The sequence below is a fragment of the Cricetulus griseus genome, chromosome 7 (assembly GCF_003668045.3).
Source record: "Cricetulus griseus strain 17A/GY chromosome 7, alternate assembly CriGri-PICRH-1.0, whole genome shotgun sequence".
NCBI classification, from domain to species: Eukaryota; Metazoa; Chordata; class Mammalia; order Rodentia; family Cricetidae; genus Cricetulus; species Cricetulus griseus.
The window spans coordinates 5,165,705-5,189,341 of record NC_048600.1 but is presented as its reverse complement, the minus strand read 5'-3'; the positions used below and the strand labels follow the sequence as shown (position 1 = coordinate 5,189,341).

Below are 23,637 nucleotides of genomic sequence, written 5' to 3'. Positions count from 1 at the left end.
ACACAAATGTCCTCTATCTAGTCCAATTAAACAATGGATTCCTTTTCTCTAAAACGTAGAGATCCCACATTAAGTTTGACTTACAGCATTCTAGGAGTTCTGTAGCCTACAGCTCCTAACTTTTTCACAGACCTCCAACAAAACCAGTTCTGAAAGCCTAAGAACCACATGGTAGCTAGGTTTATTGCAACAAAACCCTACTTCTGGTACTATTTCATTACTTTTCTCATCACAATGAATCACAAAATGATTTATTTGGACTTCCACATCCAGAGGCTACAGTTCACATGATGAAGCATGCACAGCAGAGGGGGTCATGTTGGCATGAGTACCCAAGAAAGGGTGGGAATGAGTATGATCGGAGCACAATACCTCTATGGAATTGCCAAAGAATAACTTTTAAAAAACGTTTCTGAAGTAACAACAACAAAAATGAAAGAAGAAAAAAGGAAGGAAAGAAGGAAGAGAAAGTATGACAGAAAACTGCGTGCAAAAGGTTTTTCTTAAGTTTTTATAAAACTTAAGGACAAAAACTACAGTTTCCCCTAATGCTCCATCTCAGATTTTAGGTAACTAAAGGAAGACAAAGTATCCAAAGTGGAGTGCTTTTTCAGGAAGGCCCTAAAGTGTGTGTCTTTTCTGTATCTCTGAGATACTCTTCCATTCAGCCAAGGTCATCAGAATTTCAGAAGTACTAGGTCGTTCCATGGGTTTCTTCGAGAGTAATTTCTTTAGAAGACTTTTCTGTAATTACAGTTAAGAATCAGTATAAAGAAAGAAAACAGTGGAGAAAATAAAACTGAGGACTTTCAGATGCTTACTTCCTTGCTCCCAAATATATCATCATGGAAGATGCCATCTCTTAGGTCGTTGAAAAACTGAAATACAACAAATAGATGTATTTACTAGGAAGCGATTTATATGGAAGAAAAATGAAATACACTAATGGCTGGGGAGACACTAAATCTAGAATATTTCTTAAATGTAGGACTCTTTAGTCAAGAAGCAAGCAGATCCTTCCCTAAACCTACCCTGATCTTATAACCATCCTTAAGATTCAGTGCTTTGAAGTGTTAATTACATGAGATCTAACATTTCCCTTCTGTTTTGGAACGCTAGGCAGTACATCTTTCCATCATCCATATTTCAGGGAAGATAAGGCTGTTGACTCCAGACAAGCCCCTGTCCTGAGCTTCCAACTTATATATCAGGTCTGTCTCTAGAGGTTCCCCACCACTTACCCACCTACCTAACAAAGCCCAAACTCTTCCCTTTGTGTAGCTCCAACCTGTCTTTGCAGGCCAGACAAAACCACACTGCCTGCTATTCCCAGCACACACTGTACATTCATATCTCCATGCTGGGTTCCATGCTTCACACTATTAGAATGAACTAACCCAGGTTAGTTGTCTTCTGACTTTCATAAGCATGTGGACACGTGTGTGTGTGTGTGTGTGTGTGTGTGTGTGTGTGTGTGTGTGCGCGCGTGTGTGTGTGTGCGCGCGCGCGTGCGCGTGTATGCGCGCGCACCCAAGTGTACGTATGCCCTTAAATAAATAATCTGAAAAAAAAATACCTGACCCTCTAGTACCCAACTTACATGTCTCCATGAAACCTAAATCCAGACTTCTGGAAAGATCTTTCAGCTGCTTCCACAGATTTTCTTTCTTCTAAAACACGTAGTCATTCTCTGCTGTTATCTTTCCTCTTAGAAAGTGAATCCCTTGAGAAACTGGCTTATTTTTATATTCATGCTCTTATGAGCAAAAGTGCCTGTTTTTGTTGTTGTTGTTGTTTTGAGACAGGGTTTCTCTGTATTGTTTTGGAATCTGTCCTGGTACTTGCTCTGTAGACCAGGCTGGCTTCAAACTCACAGAAATCTGCCTACCTCTGCCTCCTGGGTACTGGGATTAAAGGTATGCGAAACCAACGCCTGGCTCAGAAACTGCCTTCTAATCAGTGAAATTTTATTGGCACACTCAAATAGAAATCTTATGGGATATACACATATTCTACAGAAAGCCAAAGTTCTTAAATCTGTAGCAAAATGGTTGTCAACACTTGAAAGAAGAATATACGTTTCACTTACAACCAGAAGCAATGTGGTCACACCACACCCTCGCCCAATGGCAATAGCAGTGGTGCTTGAAGGATTACAACCAATTGCTTTAGTTTGCTTAATTCTTTCTTGGGATATTTACCTTTGATTTTTCTAAGTCAGTGATGCATATGTGAAGGAGTTCAGCTAGAATAAGTCCTAAAGCAAAGATGTCCACTTCTTTTCCATATTCTTGTAAAGATAACTGGAAGGCAAAATACATTTGTCTTTGTTACTCTATGCCTTTTGTGGAAAAAGTAGCTATAAATTATATATATATATAATATTTTATATATTACATCAAATATATTATATTAAAATGTCTTTTTATTCTATATCTCATGGAGGTGACACTAAGATTAATCACCACACAGAAATAGAAGGAACACAATAAAGGCTATATAAAACAAATCTACAGCCAGTTTTTTACTAGATGGTAAAACTGGGAGCATTTCTTCCAAAATTAAGAGTGAGACAATGGGACTCTTAGATAGACAAGAGAAAGATATAGAACATTCAAATAGGAAAAGAAGCCAAATCCCCATTTGTAGACAATACAATCCTGTACACAAGAGATTCTAAAGAGTCTACCAAAAAGCATAACTGGATACAAAGTCAGCATTCAAAAAAATCAGTAGTTTGGGGGCTGGGAGAGGTCACTCAGCTATTTCAAGTACTCATTAGCAAAGAACCTGAATTCAGTCCCCAGCACCTATTTGGTGATTTGTAGCTATCTGTGCCTCCAGTTCCAGGGTATCTGGCATGCTCTTCTGACCTCTACAGGTACCAGGCATACACATGGTACACATATATACATACAGGAAAACTCATACACATTAAGTCAATCTTTTTTTTAAAAATATCAGCATGGTTTCTATGTTCTATTAATGAATGTGCTAAGAGAATCAATCCATCTTATTGATGACAGCTTCAAAACATTACTTACAATGGGTGTGGTGGTACACAACTTTGATCCCAGCACTTGGGAGGCCAAGGAAGGAGGATCTCTAGGTTTTCAGTCAGCCTGGTCTACAGAGTGAGTTCCAGGGCAGCCAAGGCTACACAGAGAAACCCAGACCTCCTGTGCTGATATATCAGCAGAATTAACATTGAAATACTATAGTACTAGAAGTAATCTACAAATTCGCTGTAATTCCCATCAAAATTCCAATAGCATACTAAACAGAAAGGGAAAGCAATCTTAAAATTTATATGGAAGCATAAAAGACCCCAGAAAAAAAACAAAAAACAAAACAAAAAACCTAAGCAAAGAGAACATCATTAGAGATATCACTATATTTGATTTTAAGTCAAACTACAGTAACAAAAAAGCTATGGGGGTGACACAGAAGAAGCTTGTGAACTAATGGAGTAGAATCAAAGACCCAAGATTAAACCCACATGGCTGCCTGATTGTGACAGAGCTGTCAAACGCATACATTGTAGAAAAGACAACGTCTTCAAGAGATGGTCCTGGAAAATTGGAGATCCATTCTCATTCTCCCCCCCACCCCGTGTGTGTGTGTGTGTGTGTGTGTGTGTGTGTGTGTGTGTGTGTGTGAATGTGTGTGCCCTCACATGAGCTCACACCTATGTCTATGTATACAAAAATCAGTTCAGAGTAGAATAAAGACCTAAAACTGTGAAAGTGTCAGAGAAAAATATGAGGAAACATTGTAAGATACAGGACTATGCAAGGACTTTTTGGAAAGCATTCTAACAGCCCAGGAAATAATGTCAAGAGTTGACAAACATAATTGCATGAAATTAAAAGCTTCTGTTCAGCACATGACGGGGATATGGGGAAGGATATGGTAAAAGTATGAGATTTTCTTTATGAAATTCAGCGCTAAATGCAGTGAATATATACCAGTAAAATATGTTTAAATTGTTAAGAGAGTAAATTTACTACATTAATCATTTTATGTGAACAATTGCATGGCCATAAGCACTTTCACAATGTTTTGTAACCATCACCACTATCTATTTCTAGAATTTTCCATCATGCCAAACAGAAATTGTATGTCTTATATAATGAGTTCCCTACTTCTTTCAGCTCTCTGGTAACCTCTTTTTCATTTTCTGTCTCCATGAATTTTATTTACTTAAAATGCAATTTAAAATATGTACTATATGGTAATGAGGTAATTATATATTTTATCAGTGGGGAAATCAGGTGACAGCCCTTCCACATACATTTATACAAATTAATTCAAAATAGGTCAAAGAATTAGAAAAAAATGATCATCTTCTGATATGAAATGTCCCCAGAGTAAAAATGAGAAGACTGCTAACCATCAAGAAATTACAGACATGGCGAGGCAGTGGTAGTGCACACTTTAGTCCCAGCAATTGGAAGGCAGGCAGATCTCAGTGAGTTCGAGGCCATCCTGGTCTACAGAGTGAGTTCCAGGACAACCAGGGCTGCACAGAAAAACCCTGTCTCAAAATAAAAACAAAAGGAAGAAAGAAAGAAACTACAGATAAACACAACAAAACTGTCTGATCCACAAGTAGTGTCATAAGCAAAGAAATAGCAGGGAGAAAATATTGCAGTATAGAATCATACACAAAAATATCAGCCAAAATGGGGAAAGATTCCTTGCAAATACATAGCAAAAGACAGACGTTTATGAAAAACGGGGAAATTCATGATTAAAGAATTTACAGGAAGAAATTAAGTAAATATATGAAAAGATAAATTCCTTTAAACAAATCTAAAAGGTACAAAGAAAAGCAAAGCACTCTTCATGTGTCAAAGCTGAGGAGCTTTCGTGTGCACTTGAACATGAGATTATTCATAATCAGTTTTTAATGACAATTTGGAAGCATTTACCAGATTTGAAAAGCAGCTGTCTCTCAATTCATTCAATTCGTATCTGGGAGTCTACCACAGAGTACCAAAGACATGCACTTAGGTCTTTGTATCCACAATTTGTGTGCCTACAGAATCAACTTAGTGCAGATCTATTGTGCCAAACGAACTGCATACATAGCTAATATACAGACTCTTTTCCCTCTGTGGTGATTACCCCCCAAACAACATATTGTAGAACTATGTGTACACTATTTTCATTATCCTAGGTATTACATGCAACACAGATGGAGGCATCCCTCAAGGTTATTGCTCAGCCACCCTAACCACATTGATGAGTTCCAGGTTCAGAGGGATTATATTCAGTTTCAAAGTATAATGTAGAGGAGTTGGGCAATGGTGGTGCACACCTTTAATCTCAGCACTAGGGAGGAAGAGGCAGGTAGATCTCTATGAGTTCAAGGCCAGCCTGGTCTACAAAACTACACAGAAACCTTGTCTCAAAGAAAAAAAAAAAAAAAAAAGCCTGCGCGATGGTTCAGCAGGTAACAGTTTATGCCTCCAAACCTAATGACCTGGTCTCTGTGAGTACTGTATGCATGTGGTGCACAGATATACAGGCAGGCAAAAACACTCATACATTCAGTATATATATGTATTTATGCATTGTATATATGGTATATGTGTCATATGTAGGATATATATAGTATATATGGTGTATATGTGGTATATGTGTATGTATATGTTGTTCTTTTGTTTAAGTTAAAGATAGAACACTATAGAACCAGAACAAGAACCAGGAGGTACATTAACCATAGAGTTTATTACAGGTGGAGGGGAGAGCAAGAGGGGGAGAAGAGAGAGAGACCAAGGGGGAGAGAGAGAGAGGGAGAGAGAGAGAGAGAGAGAGAGAGAGAGAGAGAGAGAGACGAAGAGGGTGAGCGGAAGGGAGCAAAGAGGAAGGCAAACACATGGAGGTGCTCACTTAAAAGGGGAAACTTGCACATTTGTACTGAGTTCTTATGCAGCCCCGTAACGAGTGACGTAGCAATGATGTGGCCATGCAACACAGGGCCCTTTGAGCTGCCTAAGTATCTGCCTAAATGCCGTATGCTTGTCCTACCCATTGTCAGGGGGCAGGGTCATCATGATAGCAGGTTCCAACTATATATATATTGGAGAGCTACCAGAGAAGATACCTGACACCCTTATACAACCTCTGGTCTCTATAGGCTCATGTTGAAACACTCATAGAGCACACACATGTGTACATGCCTACATGAATTTAGACATATACCACACACACACATACAGAGAGAGAGAGAGAGAGAGAGAGAGAGAGAGAGAGAGAGAAAGAGAGAGAGAGAAAGAGAGAGAGAGAGAGAGAGAGAGAGAGAGAGAGAGAGAGAGAGAGAGAATAAAGAAGTAAACTATACCCAGATAGAAAGGAAAGAAAGGGACTTTACCTGCTCTGGACTCATGTATAGAAGAGTTCCTGTACGCTTTGTTCGATTTCCATCTTTCTCCATGGATGTTACGAGGCCAAAGTCTCCAATCTTTATGTGTTTTTCATCTACTAAAAATATATTACATGGCTAAAGAAAAAATAATTAATATATGTGATTTGAACCAACTATTGCTACAGGTACCAACAATTTTTTTATACTGATTTGCATGGTATTTATCCTTCCACGGGCCGCCCAAATTAGGGAATTTAATACCTTGGGTCTTTAAAATGCCAGGTGAAGAAAGATGAAAGACTTCTAAATGACAGCGAAGTGGCTTGGTTCCCACCTGCCTCCAAATATCAGAACAGCTGTCAAGTGAAAAGTTCACTTTGCAGGGTCCCAGAAGAGGTACCCAGGACTGGAGGGTGGACTTGAGTGAAAACATTTGCTTTCATACACCCTAATCTAGTGAAAGGTTCAAGGAATGGAGTTAGAACTCCCCATCCCAGAATAGGGCTAGTTATCCCCCTGAAGGCATGCTGCTGGTGTGATTCAGAGACTGATGGGAATTAAAACCCCTTCCAATTTTGAGAGTCTCTGAAGGAATCAGTTCTCAGCAATGCTGCAGGATATCCCATGCAGAATTTCTCCCCAGATTCTCATAATAGTTTAGTAAGTATATCCCCTCCATTTCCTAAGTCAAAGCTTATAATTATCACAAACACCTTTTCTATGCATTTCCTTTGGGTTTGTTTTGGTTGCCGCTGTTGTTTGGGCTGGAAGGGTGAGGTTTTGTTGTTGTTGTTGTTGTTTGGTTTGGTTTACAGGGTTTCACATATCCTATGCTAGCTTCAACTCAGTGTGTAGCCAAGGATGACCTTGAACTTTTGAACCATTCACCTCTACATTCTGAGTTCCAGGATTAAGAGGAGGAGCCACCCGGCCTGGTTTATGAACAGCTAAGGATCAGATTCAGAGCTCCACGAATGCTCCAGTCACTCTAACAAATGAGCTACATCTCTAGTCACTCTAAGTTGCAATATTAAAGCATATTTTAAAAAGGTGTGTGTGTGTGTGTGTGTGTGTGTGTGTGTGTGTGTGTGTGTGTGTAGGACAATTTGTGTTATCATCTTTCTTTCCACATTCATGTGGGTTCCAGGAATTGAACTTAGATAACAAACATCTTTACCTACTGAGCCATCTCATTGGCCCACATGTGTATATATAAGCATGTGTGAGTGTGCACGCACACACATAACAAATGGTGGCCACATGTGTTACATAACTCTGTAGACAGTACTGACTGAAAACTGGAAGATTGTGGTGACAAAGTTAATATTTTTGCCATTCTTGTAAAAACTAGACACTTAATACCATGTTGCTACACACACACACACACACACACACACACACACACACACACACACCCCTACACGAGGGCCTAGCTAAGGAATAAGAGATGCGATGAGATTCAAGTTCAATCATTGGATTTGAACTTAAAATCAGTAATGGAAGAAGGATATTTGTGTGTGGTAGACACAGGGAGACAATGTTCCCAAGCTAAACTTGGAGCAGTTGCATGGAATAGCATTTGGGGCAAGTTGTAGCAGACTAGAGAAATCAGCCAATCACAAATTGAAAACTAGAAAAAGATATAAAGTTATTAAACTGTGTGTTTATTAGCTAACAAACACATTTCTCACTTACCTTAAGGTCTCTGTGAATTAAACCTTTTGAATGTATATAATCCACCCCTGTTGTTATTTGTTCAGATAATTCCAAAAACAAATCATTGTCTACTTTCCTCTGCTTGCAATTTAACATCCATTGCTCCAAAGTTCCTTTATCATAGAATTCCATTTGAATGAAAAGGCACTGGGTCTTTGATCTAGATACAAAATTCATACTATGTTTAAAGTAGCAATGGAGAGAAATTTATTTTTAAAAAATTCTAACATCTTATGAAACCCCAAACATGTCTCAGAATGGAAATCTTAATATAGTAAATTTGAAATAAAATAAGCCATTTTATCTAAATCATAATTTCTCAAGTATCAAGAGCTTCAATTGTTTGTCTCTAAAGTATGAGCCTATATATTCTTTAATGAATATCTCTGATCAGTTTTGATAATATATATGAGTAGTCCTAATTGAAGAAATCCAGATTTTTCATTATTATATAAAGCAATTTGGAAGCATTTTAATTAATATTCAGTTAACTGAACATCTGTTTTACTAAGAGCACAGAACAGGCACCTTAAAAATGAGATGAGTTGCCGGGTGTTGGTGGCGCACGCCTTTAATCCCAGCACCCTGGAGGCAGAGGCAGGCGGGTCTCTGTGAGTTCGAGGCTAGCCTGGTCTCCAGAGCGAGTGCCAGGATAGGCTCCAAAGCTACACAGAGAAACCCTGTCTCGAAAAATCAAAAAAAAAAAAAAAAAAAAAAAAAAAAAGAGATGAGTTAAGTACTACCCTTACCATCATGGGGATTAGAGTCTCACACAAGAGGGAAAATTTTTCTAAGATGACAGATAGCCCATTGAGAAACTCCTAGAGCCAATAAAGTGGCTGCTGTAAAACAGAACTCAGGAAACTGATTTTGTTAACCAGTTTGTATGTTCTTCTGTACTAAATAGGCTTAATATCAAATTTATATTTTCCAAACATACATGCTAGAAAATATGAAGATGCAGCCAATAATTCACTTACAGCTAAGGAAGCCTTTTATCTACTGATGGTCACTAACTCCTAGAGTTCTCAATGGCACAAAGAGGAGATGGGACACTGGCAGGAGGTGGTGGATGACGAGGTCTCCAGTGGCATCAGGATTTCAGTGAGAAGACTGTCCCCAAGATATCTGGATGACTTTCAAAGACATAAGCCAAGTTTGTTTGTTTGTTTGCTTGTTTGTTTGTTATTTCCAGTCCTACAGTAGGGGGTGAGCCAACACAAAGAGCAAGGGATGCAAACAGGGCACGCCCTGCCATAGCTCACCACTCCACCACAGTGGTATAGCTATAAGCTACATTCCAGAGTTGCACTGCCAGTAGCATCTGAGAAGGAAGACAGGCAAGTTTCAGCAATGGGAGAGGAGACCTTTGGATTTAGCATCTACATGTTAAACCTGTCTTTACTCTAGTAAACCACACATGATCTGCCCTGGCTCTACAGAGAACAAATGATGTCAGGAATGCTGAACGTGGGATTTTTAAAACAACTAAGGAAAGCCAGGCAGTGGTGGCGCATGACTTTAATCTCAGCACTCGGGAGGAAGAGGCAGGCAGATGTCTGAGATCAAGACCAGCCTGGTCTATACAGAGTGAGTTCCAGGACAGTCTCCAAAGTCACAGAGAAACCCTGTCTCGAAAAAACAAAACAAAACAAGCAAACAAACAAAGCAACTAAGGAAATTTTTAACATTTTTTTTAAAGATTTATTTTCAAATTAATGTGTCTGTGTCTTTCTGTGGGTATGTGTGCATGAATGCAGGTGTCAACAGAAGCCAGAGGATGCCCGGGAACTGGAATTACATGTGCTATGAGCCACCTGATGCAGTTGCTTGGCCCTCGGCAAGAGCAATTCGAGATGCATCGCTCCATCCCATTAAAAAAAAATATTTTTAAAGCAAGTTTGAGCTAAGCATACTGGCATGTGCCTGTGACCACCCTAAGGCCAGTCTGTGCTACGCTATGTAGTGAGTCTAAACAAAGAAATTGAAAGCAAATTCGGAAGATAAAGATGAGCAGGGAAAGATTATTTATTGCCTCCTTGCCTGTAGAACAAGAGACCACAGTATCACAGGGAGGTTGCTCTGATCATTAAATGTGATGATCCAACAGCCTCTTCTAGTGGTCCCCACACAATAAATGGCAAGTGCCTTCCATCCCATGCACCTGTGGGTATTTCTTCTTACCGTCTTGGATTTCTATCCGGGCTGTGCTCGGGATCATAGTCCTGTCCCAGCCAACAAGAATGGTACTGAACAATATTGATATGACTGAGTGCTGCCAACGCTTTTACTTCCCGTACTTCCTTCCTAGTTAAAATGACCCAGAAAACAAATGCATGGTTACCTATCTCTGATAACCACAGAACACCTCAAGGAACAGGATGCAACCAACGAAGTTCCTCTGTTCAGCAGTCATCATGGCTCCCACACCAAGTTTTAGCAGGGGAGCCAGAACTCAAAGGGGAACAAAAGAGAATGCGCAGAAGAACCATGGGTGTTCTCATTCTCAACACAAAAGAAAGGACAGCGGCTTATATGACAGACATCCAAAACTTAAACATTTGTATCTTCTTTTAAGTGTCTGTGACACAATTTTCACTAGCTAAAGCATATTTGATATTCTGTTTAAAAGATGTGTTGAAATCTCAGGGTTTTACAAGCGAATCCCATTTGGGCAGCAAAGGCAGGTAACCCAGGCAGCAAGCAGAACCCAATTTCAAACTTTCAGTGTACGACAAAAACACATAAAGGGACTGGTTTATGCAAAGAAGCTAAGACTTGGTACTATGAAAGTTTAACAAGGATTGTGTTCAAGAGCTAAGGCTCTGTGGGAGTTTCTTGAAATTTCTGTGTACTAGCTGGCGTTATGTCAACTTGACACGAGCTGGAGACATCAGACAAGAGGGAGCCTCAAAACGGAGAAAATGGAGAAAGCCCCCTTAAATAAGTCAACAGCTTAAGGGACCAGTACCATCTCAAAATGATGCTTTCAGATTTTTAAACTGAAATAAATACCCACTTTAAGGTATAGCCATTTCAAAATAAGCCAAACTCGTGTAGGCACAACAAAAACTGAAGGAGGGACCAGAATAAATGAATGAGTAATGAAGAACAGATATATAAAGAATGGGGAAGGTCCAACACACCGTGTTCAAAAAGAGCCAGACATTTACTTACTCTGTGTTACAACTAACTCGCTTAATAGCATAAGTCTTTCCATCAATTCTGTGTTTGGCTTTGAAAACTTGGCCAAATCCACCTGAGCCAATTTCTTCTATGTCTTCAAAATCATTATTAAACCTAGTTAAGATAGATACTGCGGTTATTCTGAAGCTTAGTAAAGTGAAGATGATTCTTCCCTTCTTGTTTTTAATAACATCCAGTAGAACTCTTCAGTCACCTCTTTTGATAGAGAATTCAATATAACAGATCACCCCCCACCCCTCAGCTGTACATAAGACACAATGACGTATCCCTTCCCAGGGGGCACAAAGAAGTTGAGGAATTCCCCTCCCAAGCGTTAAATGTAGAAAGCATCACACATTGAGTGCCGCGGGTACCACAGAGGAAGTGGAAGCCGTGCGCCCGCCTTGGGCTAGAACAACCGTTTCTTTCCCTCCTTATGCTGCACATCCCACCGTTAAGTTCTGGTCAGTCTTCTAACCCATATCACTACCAGGTGCCTCCTCTTCTCCATTTTCAGAGTCGTCACCCAGGGTCAGCCCTCAGGCTCCTGCAATGGTGGCCTGTTGCCTGATGCCCTATGAAGACTTGGTCTGATTGTGTGCATCTCACCTAAACCTCCTACTCCCCCCACTTCTCTCCCTACCTCATCCCATCACACTGTGTCATTATTACACATCAAGCACAGGCTTTCTCCACAGACAGCTGGCCACAGAAGGCTTTGTTTCCTTTTTTTTTTTTTTTTTTTTGCCACACTACTGTTCTTCTTTAACTCTGGCCTTAGTAATTACAGATGTAGGTGTGTCATATAAATATGCGAATACATGTCATGTAACTACGGATACATGTTGTGTGTGTGGGTGTATGTGTGGGTGTATCTGTATAGGCCAGAGGTTGATGACAGAGGTCTTCCTCAGTGATTCTCCACCTTTGTTTTTTATTTTGTTTTATTTTTTGAGACAGAGTTTCTCATGTAGCCCTGGCTGTCCTGAAACTCACTCTGTAGACCAGGCTGGCCTTGAACTCACAGAGATATGCCTCCCTCTGCCTCCTGAGTGCTGAGATTAAAGGCGTGCGCCACCAACGCCCAGTTTACACTTTATTTTTGAGACAGGATCTTTAATTGAACTTGGAGCTCACTGATTGGTTATGCTGCCTGGCCAATGAGTTCAGTGGATCCACTCATGAGCCTCCACCACTTCCTCCTCCCCTGCCAGCGTCTAAGTTATAAATGTGTGTATTGCTACACCTGTCTTTTTATAGTGGCAGTTGGTATTCAAACTTAGGCCCACATGTTTGCTCAGCTGAGCTATCTCCACAGACCCATTTCCTTAATGCCAGTCATCACTTCAAAACTTTTGGAGGGGAAGAATTTTTACTTCTCCAAGAGACACTGACCCTTGGTGGGCCTGACTAAGCCACAGCTATTAACCACTTGGGTGCAACTATAACTTAGAACTCAACCTTAAGAAACTTTGTTTCGTGCCCATGCTGACCATTAGACAAGCTCCCCTTACCTGGAGTCCATGGTATATTTATTTCTTTGCACATCACTAGGTGACGGTTTTCTAAAATTGAGACAAAAATACAAAACTCAGGTGAAACTATAGCCTACATACGTAACTGGCTTTATGCTGAGTACTGGGGGTTATATATTTTTCATGAGCTGTCAAAATGACAGGAAGCAGGTGTTCAACTTGAGGAAAAACACCTCCTGTTGGTTCTCTTCTTATGACCTTTTTTCATCCCTTTCCTGTTTCTCATTTTCACCCAGACACACTCATCACTGGCCTGCTATCTCCTCTTTCTCCAGAATCAGAAAGTCCTTAGGAAGAAAGTCACCTGGGTCACTCCCTCTGGCCCTCATCCCTCACTGGCAATGACTCAATTGCAGTGGGATGTTCAGACATCACCTCAAACCAGACACAGCAATACTACCACATTCCCTCTTCACCCTCGATGAATGCCATCAGTGCCAGGAGTCTTCACTAATGTTGCCCCCTTCCTGCGCCCAGCTACTCTCTTCCCTCAGTCATGTCTGCCCTGCCTCGACAATCCTTCTCACAAGTTCCCCTCTTCCCTCCTCATTGCCACCGGCACCAGAGCTTTGCGTCTGCTCATATGGCGAGTTCCTTTTCTCCACCCATCGACCTCAGGAGTTGTGTTTTCTTCAATTCACTGCCCAGAAAATATTGGTGGCTCATTATGTCTCCTGCTGCTACCTTGCCTTCATTTCTGACTGTGTGTCTTTACTCTTCAGTGAAGGAAACCAGTTCCCTGTCATTTATATAAAATTTGGTCTTTAAAAAATGACAAGTTGCCGGGCATTGGTGTTGCTTGCCTTTAATCCCAGCCCTCGGGAGGTAGAGGCAGGCGGATCTCTGTGAGTTTGAGGTCAGCATGGTCTCCAGAGCGAGTGCCAGGATAGGCTCCAAAGCTACACAGAGAAACCCTGTCTCGAAAAACCAAAAAATAAAATAAAATAAAATAAAAATAAAAAATGACAAGTTATTATGCTATCTTTACCCTAGTCATCTACCAAAAAATATATATATATATATATATATATATATATATATATATACACACTTCCCTTAAAAACACTTCTAAGCCCAGATCGATCGTCAACAGTGTTTTACAAAATAACACTCTAAACTACTGTCTCTAGCTTCATCACCATAGGGCTTGATATCTACAGTACACTGTGTGTGTGTGGGGGGGGAGGTTTGTGTGCATGTATATGTTTCTCTTGAGCTAAATTGGTTAATAGGTCTCATGCTTTCCACTGCTTCTGAAATACCCTAAAATAAACAGGTATAACACTCTGCCAATACCACAGACACTAGGTGAAGCTGATAGACGAATCTGAAAAAGAACCCTAGTCCAACCTATGTTCATTGTGCAATGATACTCACACTCCTGATTTCCTTTTATTTTCTCTGAGACCATTCTGCAACACAAGGAAAAGGAAAGGCATTTCAGATTAGGAGAGCAATCATCTCAGTCCTGGGCTGGCTCTATGACCCAGTTCCTTAGTCTGTAAGGTCACCAGCTTCATACATGTGTGTAGTTTCCCAGAGTCTTCTACCAGTGACTATTGCAAGACCTGAACACTGCCAATCAAACAGCTGGAAAATGGTATCAAATGGCTATTTTGATCTGTATTTTCCCTGTCTTCAGAGGAATAAGGCATCTTACATTTTACATTGTCTGTCATCTTAGGTGGTGCAAATCCCTTCAGACAGTGTCTAGTCTACTGAATCAATTGTCTTTTTCTTACAGATTTATAGTTTTTTAATAAACAAATTGATTTTTATAACAAATTAAGTTATATATATTTTTAAAGTCTAGTTCTTGGTTTGTTTTTTTTTTTTTTTCTGAGTAGATGTGGGAGTACACCAAATCTTATTCAGTTGGGGGGCAGGAAAAACACAAGATAATAGAAATGGCAAAAAGGACAAGGGTGAGGGCTGGGAAGTAGTTCGGTGGTAGAATTTGTTGAAAATACCTGAGGCTGTGATTTGATTCCTAGCATAGGGAGGGAGGGGGTGGACTCCAAGGGAAGGGAGGCAGGCAGCAGGCAGGCAGCAGGGCAGGCAGGCAGCAGGCAGGCAGGCAGGCAGCAGGCAGGCAAGGCAGGCAGGCAGGCAGGAAGGCAGAAGGCAGGCAGGCAGGCAGGCAGCAGGCAGGCAGGCAGGGCAGGCAGCAGCAGGCAAGGCAGGCAGGGCAGGCAGGCAGGCAGGCAGGCAGGCAGGCAGGCAGGCAGGGCAGGAAGGCAGCAGGCAAGGCAGGCAGGGCAGGCAGGCAGGAAGGCAGGCAGGCAAGGCAGGCAGCAGGCAGGCAGGAAGGCAGGCAGGCAGGCAGGCAGGCAGGAAGTTAGGTTTGATCTACAAAGTAGGTGGGGAAGGGTAAGACTTGGAAGAATTTTGCATGTGATGAATGATAGTTAAAGAAAAGAGAGAAAGGGTAAACAACTGATAATATAATTTAATAAGAACACATGAAATTAAAATGTAAAACTAATGAAATAATGAAGGGTTTTTTGGGGGGTATGAGACAGACTTTCTCTGTGTAGCCTTAGCTGTCCTGGCACTCGCTCTGTAGACCAGGTTGGTTTTGAACTCACAGAGATCCACCTGCCTTTGCCTCCTGAATGCTGGAATTAAAGGCATGCGCCACCACTGCCCATCAATGAAGGTTATTTTGAGGTGAAGAGAAAAAAATGAAATTCAAAACTTCAAGACTAGTACCATACCGTAAAAGGAGATTCGAAAGAAATACTGTGCCAGTGGTTCTTTGATGCAATCTCTGAGAAATCACTTTGCGGTGCTGACAGAGAAGTACTAGAAGGAAAGTGTGACTTTTATGAATTCAGTCTCAGTTTTTGAAGGTTTACTTGTATTTATGTGTATATGCATGCCTATATGAGTGAGTGCCATGTGTGTGGGGGTGGCCCAGAAGGCCGGAAGAGGGTATTGGATGCCATGGAGCTGGAGTTACAGGTGGTTGTGACCCACTTGGTGTGAGTTCTAGGAACCAAATTCGGGGGAAGGGAGGTGATGGGGATTGGACCCATAGCCTCAAACATGCCCCACCCTCAGCCCTCTCACCACATTCGCTACCCAAACTTACAAATGGCTTGCTGTAGACAAGCTGCTGGAGAGGCCACTGGATGAAGATGTACTAAGACCAGAGGATGTTCTGTCAACTCTCTGAAAGAAGGGGTGGCCCTTAGCAGGCTCATCGCTGGGCACACATGACTGCACCTATTATCCCCACAGCCACCCAGTCCACAGTTACAAACAATGGCAAAATGAACACATCTTCATGAATGTTTGAGCAAAGTTTTAAAAGCAATCCTGAGTTCCCATAGAACTTTTATGTCCCTGAGACCTTGTAGTCCATGATTCATGGATGACTGGTGGTACACAGAATGGAGAAATCATTCATTATGCAATTGGCATATGAAGCAAGAAAGAAGTAAATGGCACCTGGGAAGTATAAACTAGGGTATCAACTGTTTGTGGTCATTCAGATAGATTAGTGGCCATTTTTGTGAGTTTTATATTATGTAAGGTAGGAAATATAAATAAAGGTAAAAAATTTATTGGTCTGATCTTAAGGCATTATGCAAACAATCTAACCTGGTCAGCTTCAGAGCGAATAGTAAATGTACAAATGTAATCTAATTGACAACACATACCATTGAGCTTTTCTCTGATAGCTTCTGATACGCATCTTTAGCAGCCGACTGCTTTGCTTCCTGTTTGGTAGCGCCTGAACCAATACCATAAGTTTTCAGCCCAATTTTGCATTTACAACAAAATCTAGGAAAAATGTGAGTATTCATTCGCATATCGAAAATATCTAATGTACGATTTGAAAAAAAAGAACCCTACACACAAATAAAGGCCTTAAGATCAGACCAATAAATTTTTTACCTTTATTTATATTTCCTACCTTACATAATATAAAACTCACAAAAATGGCCACTAATCTATCTGAATGACCACAAACAGTTGATACCCTAGTTTATACTTCCCAGGTGCCATTTACTTCTTTCTTGCTTCATTGAAAAATATGACAGCAAAACACCAAATGATGGTTTTAAAAACAAGCAAACAAACAAAAGGTTTTCAACCCCAAGTAAAAAGATTTAGAGGGAGGGACGGGATCTAGAGAATTTTCTAGAGCTGCTCAAATAGGAGAGAAACCGTGCTGTCAGAGTGGGGCTCACAGGGGTCAGTCGCAAGGGTGCACTACCACAGGAAGACAGCTCACCGATGAGTCTCAGGACCTCAGCCTCCAATCCTTGTTCACACACCACATCCCTCACAGCGTCTGTCTTCCCAGTGCAGGGCTAAGACCGCCCCTGCTGAGCCATGCTATTTTGTCTAAATCTTCAAATGTGAAGAGCAGCAGACACTCAGACAAGCAGTTCCCTAACTGAAAATGGGAGAGTCCTTTCATACAGGGGTAGAGCAGTCGTCAGACAGCTGCAGCTGCCACGGCTCAGGGGAGGGAAGAACCCTGCATCCCTCATGCATCGGCACCAGAACTCTTTCAAATGTTTAGCTCATTTATATGCACCTCAAAAATCAGCAGACCCCTCTTATCCCACGTTCAAAGAGCCAATAGATGACTGAAACTGTAGATTTTATTGAACCTTAGAAATACTCATCATTCTTTTTATACATTCCCATGATAAAGTGTAACTCATAAATAAGGCACAGTAAAAGACTAACAGTTAACGATAAACTAGAACAATTAGTGCAATATATTCTACTCCTAGGTTTGGGAAAGAGATCTTCCTTTCGAAACACAAAGCAAAACCAAGCAAAAGAAGGAGACTACTATAAAAAAAATCAGCCAAATTTGATTCCAATGGACCCCACAGCCTCAGGAATTAGGCATTTGATATTTATGAACCATTTAAAATATTTCATAGTAAGTGGGTAAAAGGGTGGGGCAAATACTTGTGGCAAACTACATACAAAAGCCTCTCAGGTTTATTGCTTGTATACAGTAGAACTGTAGGAGAAGCCAAACCATGTCTCACCTTTGGGGCGACTGGGTATTGGAGGTACACTGTTCGTAATTTACAGACAGATTTTCCTTCTGAGCATAACTATTGACAAGGCCTATGTAATTCCCAGAAAGTAAGCCTTCTGAAGCGTCTGTTTGACTATCCGCCTGCAAAAAAACAAAACAAAACAAAACAAACAAACAGAAAACAAACAAAAAAAGACTGTGCTTAATTCAAATCATGACTTATCATATGAAATTACTAAATAAGTAACATGAGAGACAATTTACCTGTTATGGATTTCTTAATTATATTTTCTTATTAAAAGTGTAACTATATGTGTATTAGGAAAAAAATCTTCAAAAATAAATTCTTTTTTTAATTAAAAAATCCTAAATGGCACATTAAAACTACATATAACTATGGTATATAACATGATGTTTTGAAATATATATACACCACACAATGGTTGAATTCAGGTAATTGCCATATTTATCACCTTATATGCATTTCTTCCTTTTTATGGCAAGGACACTTAAAATATATTCCCTTAGCAATTTATAAATACACAATTTGTCAAGTCACTCATTTTCTTTTTATAATTTCACTAAGAAAAACCAAGCTAGGTGTGCTGGTGCACAGCTGTTATCCCAGCCCTCGGGGAGTCAGAGGCAAAAGTATCAAGGCCTAACATCTACCTCATCTATTTCCTGCTGGAGCTTGTGAAGAGACTGCAGGACCTCTGTGACTTGGAGCAGCCGAGGGATACCTGAGAGGAATTTCAGTGAGGGTCCAGTAATGATGGTGTGCCAGAAACCAGAGGCCCTGAGCCAGACCAATGACTCATTGCCGCATTTGCAATGAATATTTATTTGCAAGTAAAGCTGATTGGACAAAAGGGTATACTGCTCCCAATGCCACTAAGAATAATGAAGTGGGTTTCTGTTGTTGTTTTCTTTATTTTGATTTGGTTTGTTCCTAAATTTTCTTTTGGGGATGAATATGCAGGGTTGAAGGGCAGATATGGGGGGACTGGGAAATGAGTGGAATTAGGGTGCAGGCTGTGAAATTCCCAAAGAATCAATAAAGAAATTATGTTTTCTTTTAAAGAGTATCAAGGTTAACCTGAGCTTCACAGAGAACCTGAGGCCAGCCTGAGCTACCTAGAAAGTCTGAGGACAGCCTGAACTATACAGAGAGCTTGGGGCCTGCCTGTCTTACCAAAACAAAACAAACCAGGCCCATTTTCTTGTTTTACTTGCGAAGATTTATTTTATTAACTTTATTTGTTTTAAAATTTGTGTGGTGGGGGTGTGTGAGCACGCTCGAATATGCATAAGGGTGCCCAAGGAGGCCAGAAGATGGTTGTGATCCCTTGGAGCTGGAGCTATAGATGGCTGTGAGCCATCCAAGGTGCTGGGAACTGAACTCTGGTCCTCTGTAAGAGCAGTACCCACTCTGAACATCTGAGCCCTCCCTAGCCACACACACCTCTTCTTTTTCATGAAAATAGTATTGCAACACTTTCTAGCATGCTGCAACCTTTCTAACCTCAAAACAAGGAGTAAATGATTGAAGGGCAGCTCTGTGTTGGTTCCCAAGTTAACGGGAAAGATGTACACAGAAGCAGCCTTGTTATTATCTGAACCTTCATTGTTTCCCACCAGATCATGAGTCTTCCAAAAAACTAGATTTGAATTTCATTCATTCTTACTACTATTTGTGTTCTTCTACATAAATTTCCATCACTGTTATAGTCTTTCTTCCACTTTGAGAGGGAAGTTATCTTTTGACTCATTTTTTAAGCTTATTAATAAGAGAATTTGTGATTTTTCTTGGTTGCTTTTGAGTTGATTATAAGGATGGCATCTTCAAGTAAGATTATCTGCAAGTATGTTGGAAGGTAAAACTTCCCAGGTTTATCTGAGGGTGATTTTTCCCATCTCACATACAAATCACTTCCTGCCCCATTTTGCAGCCACTGCTCCTGCCTCCTGGTTTTTGACATTGTAGCAAATAACATGAGCTTTTTACCATCAGCCTTGATGTTTGTAAAGTTCCTCCTCCTTCCCGAGAGTCAGCGCTTTGATAACAATCAATGTTGCTCTTCGTGCTTCCGTATTTTCCTGTACCTATGGAGTTCACTTCATCTAACACAGTATCTTCACTTCATAAACACTTTCAGCTGAAATACCCCCAGATGGCTTTGTTTGTTTGATATTTTAAAGAATTGTATCCTGGGTCTTTTGCATGCTAAGCACAGGACTATATACCTCCCAACCTCCCCAGGGACCAGATAGATGTGTTTATCATGTGTTTGTTTGACGTGCTATTTACGCTGTTTGCACCTTCAGGGACACCAGTGTTGTGTATGTCGGTCCTCTGTTCTTTTCTTCCAGGTACATAGTTCTTCCTATGAGGACTTGCATGACTTTCTCTGTTCTGTTTGCTTGCTGAGTTGGAAGGGACCCCCTCCTAGCCCTTGTCAGCCCACATCCCACTGAACAGTAAGTCTCATCTGTCTCATGTATTCAACTAAAGAACACGTAAGTGTTGCTAGCACTCACTTAGAAGTGACAGCTCTGTCAACAATTTCCCTGGTGTATTTCTCACTCAGGAGAAATGGAGATAGGAAGAAAAAAAGAAATAAAACTTTGAATGAGTGGTTTTACACTGGCACATGTATTTTCTCACTGAGAGAAATTATATGTACCAGGGGTAAAAAGCCAATTACTCACCTTGTTTTCATTAAGTCTCTCAACAGCTAATTGGGCAGCAGCATTTTTTGCTTCCTGCTTTGTTCTACCCTCAGCTTCTGGAAATTCTTCCCCGTTTATTATAACTTGAAATGTAAACCTGATTAAGAAAGACAGTATTCATAACATATACACAGCTGGTGATTTACCTAACGACACGCTGGGATCAAAGGCATGCACCACCACCCCCAGCTCACACTCAGTTCACTATGTGGATGCTAGGGATTCGAACTCAGGTCTTCATATTCACACAGCAAGAACTCTTATCCACTGAATCACCTCTGTGGCCCTAGTCAGACCTTTTCTGATGGCAACATACCTTCTGTCATGTGGAGGTCCTGTAATATGAAGTTGCTTATACGTAATCATTACTTTATGCTTCTGGTGGTATTTATTAAGTTTGTCCATGTAGAAACCCGGTGTATCACTGGCCATTTTTCCTTCCAGTAACCTGCAATTGAAGAAGTGTCTGTACACATGACACTAACAGACTACATCTAATCTGATTTTCCCAACCCACTAAGGAGACCATGGGAGACAGTGGTTCTTCTCAACTTGACTCACCTCAGCTTCACAGAAATTCAGAGGACATTTTGTGTCAGGATCATTCCTTCTCTCCTCCTAAACCATCTATTTTCAAAACTACTGGCCAAGGAAAGAGGGTCCTGTGCTTTGTTCTACTCCTGTTTTCCAAGGTGTGAAATGTTCCAGGCTGTTTACTTTCTTGAGAAGGCATTAAAAAGTGTAGGAGTGGAATTACAGCTTTTATGCTAAAAACAAGGCTATTATACATATATTGCTATATATTATACATGCACACGTGCACACACAACTGTGTACACAAAAATGACTACATATACACACACAACACACATACACACATGACTATGCATGCATATGTTCATTTGCACAAGTGCATGTGTGTACTTATGTACACACACACACACACACACACACACACACACACACACACACACACAAGAAAATAGGCTATTACCCAGGAGAAAGAAAGGGAGAAATGTGTGTTGGTATAGATATATTTAACATGCTTTAGACATTATACAATGTCTACATTTATCAATGTCTCCCAATGCCCAATAAATCCAGAAAATTTTCTGTTTCTATGTATCTATTTAAAAGTGAATTGGAAATTTCAAGGTTGAGTGGGCTGGAGGTATAGCTCATTTGGTAGAGGGCTTGTCTAGTATGCACAAAGCCCCAAGTTTGATCCCTAACACCACATAAAATGTAATTTTCCTTTTTAAATTTTAAACAAGCTTCTTCACAATGTGATCTATTAAAGCCGCAGTTCTCAACCTATGGGATGCGACCTCCTTGCAGGTTGAACAGTCCTTTCACAGGGACTGCATATCAGATACTTACATTATGATTAATAATGTAGCAAAATTCAACAGTAGCAAAATTACAGTTACAAAGTAGCAGTGAAATAATTTTATACATGAGAAACTGTGTTGAAGGATTGTAGTATTAGGATGCTTTAAAGCATCATCCAATCTTGGAGCCTCTACAAGCCACCAAGACTGCTCTTGTGACATTCCCAGTGGCTTGCTCATTGCCAAATCCAATAGTCAATGTCGGTCTCTCATTCCCATCTCCCTCCTCCCTGCTTCTTAGCTTAGGGTTGTGAGACACCTGGGTTTTCACCCTATCTATTTCACAAGCTGTACTTTCTCTGTCTTCTTTCCTGGTCCCTCTTCATCTTCTTCTCATCTAAATATTGTCCAAGGGCCCAGTCCTCAAGCCTCCTATTCCCTACTTACCTTCTCTCCTGGTGATCACCTCCAGGCTGTGGCTTTACATTCTACCTACACAGTGATGGTTCTCACCAGGGTTAGCAAGATGGGTCAACAGGTAAGGGAGCTTGCTGCTGAGACTGGCCATCTGAGTTCAATCCCTGGGGCCTACATGGTGCAAGGAGAACCAACTTCCACAAGTTGTTCTCTGACCTTGACAGGCTTACTGAAACACATGTACACACACATACACACACTAGCACACACGCATACAAAAAAAAATAAAACTAAATAAATATGTAGCTGGAGGGATGCCCAGTAGTTAAGAGCACTGCTGCCCTTCAAGAAACTCCAAGTTTGAGTCCCAGCACCCAAAGCAGACAACTCACAACCTCCTTGTAATTCTAGCTTCAGGGGATCTGATACCTTCTCTGGCTACCAAGGTAACCTGCAAATTCTTTAAAGAATAAATGAATAAATCCATGTAACAGTTTTAACTGAAAAGGGAAGGAAGGCTTGATATAAATGAATGAATGAATCCATCAATGAATGAAGACCAAGGTACCTCCCAATTCACACTCCCATAAATTGGAGCCCTCTGTCTACTGGGCAATTTTTATTCACCAATTAGGATGTGCCTGGCCTTCTTTGAGGCTGCAGGGGCAGCTAGTATCACTTCTCCTCCTCACCACCCTCATCACAGCCTACTGCTCTATAACCTAGTCAGTGAACACACCAGGTAGCAGCTATAGCTCTTACTCATTCACCCAAAGAGCTGTCCATCACATACACCAACAAATGCCACCTGCATATCCCACCTATGTTCAGAAGACACTGGTCTCACTCCCTGCAGACTAGGCCCCCAGAAACCTGAGGCCCTTCCAGCATACAATACACATTCAACTTGTATCTGCTGTATAAACGAGCAAGCTGCAAACACTGTTCAGCCCGGTCAGATTCACAGGACAAGCAGAAGAGCGAGAGTCCAGTCTGTACAAAATTCTAAGGTCCTGGGCAATTAATTGCCTAGAGAGTGTCTTTAGTTTCTGGGAGGCAAGGCACTTTCAGTACTAAACATGCAACAGGAAATCTCCTTTGTCTAGAATTTAAGATTATTTGTGAATTAACATCTATTTAACATACATGTAGTGAGCATTTGTCAGGCATTAGGTGCTAGATACAAGCAGATAAAAACTGCTTTTGGGATCTTACTTGTAGAAGGATACAGACAAATCATGGTACTAAGTATTAGTTGGAAAATGGAGAAAAATACGGGGGAGCGGGGCAAGGAGGGCAAGAGTGGAGGTTCTTGCTCAGGGAAAGCTGCTT

General features: G+C 40.8%; 1 protein-coding gene across 1 annotated transcript; it reads right to left on the bottom strand.

Moving 5' to 3' along the window:
- Positions 1 to 621: 621 nt before the first annotated feature.
- On the bottom strand, positions 622 to 20,989 carry Eif2ak2 (eukaryotic translation initiation factor 2 alpha kinase 2). Its single transcript, NM_001328108.1, is given in 15 exon segments — positions 622 to 744; positions 822 to 878; positions 2,202 to 2,303; positions 6,380 to 6,508; positions 8,069 to 8,249; positions 10,274 to 10,396; positions 11,267 to 11,389; positions 12,790 to 12,840; positions 14,188 to 14,222; positions 15,528 to 15,615; positions 15,905 to 15,984; positions 16,476 to 16,599; positions 17,832 to 17,965; positions 20,537 to 20,654; positions 20,874 to 20,989. Coding segments are annotated over 15 exon segments (1,584 nt in total).
- Positions 20,990 to 23,637: the final 2,648 nt, after the last annotated feature.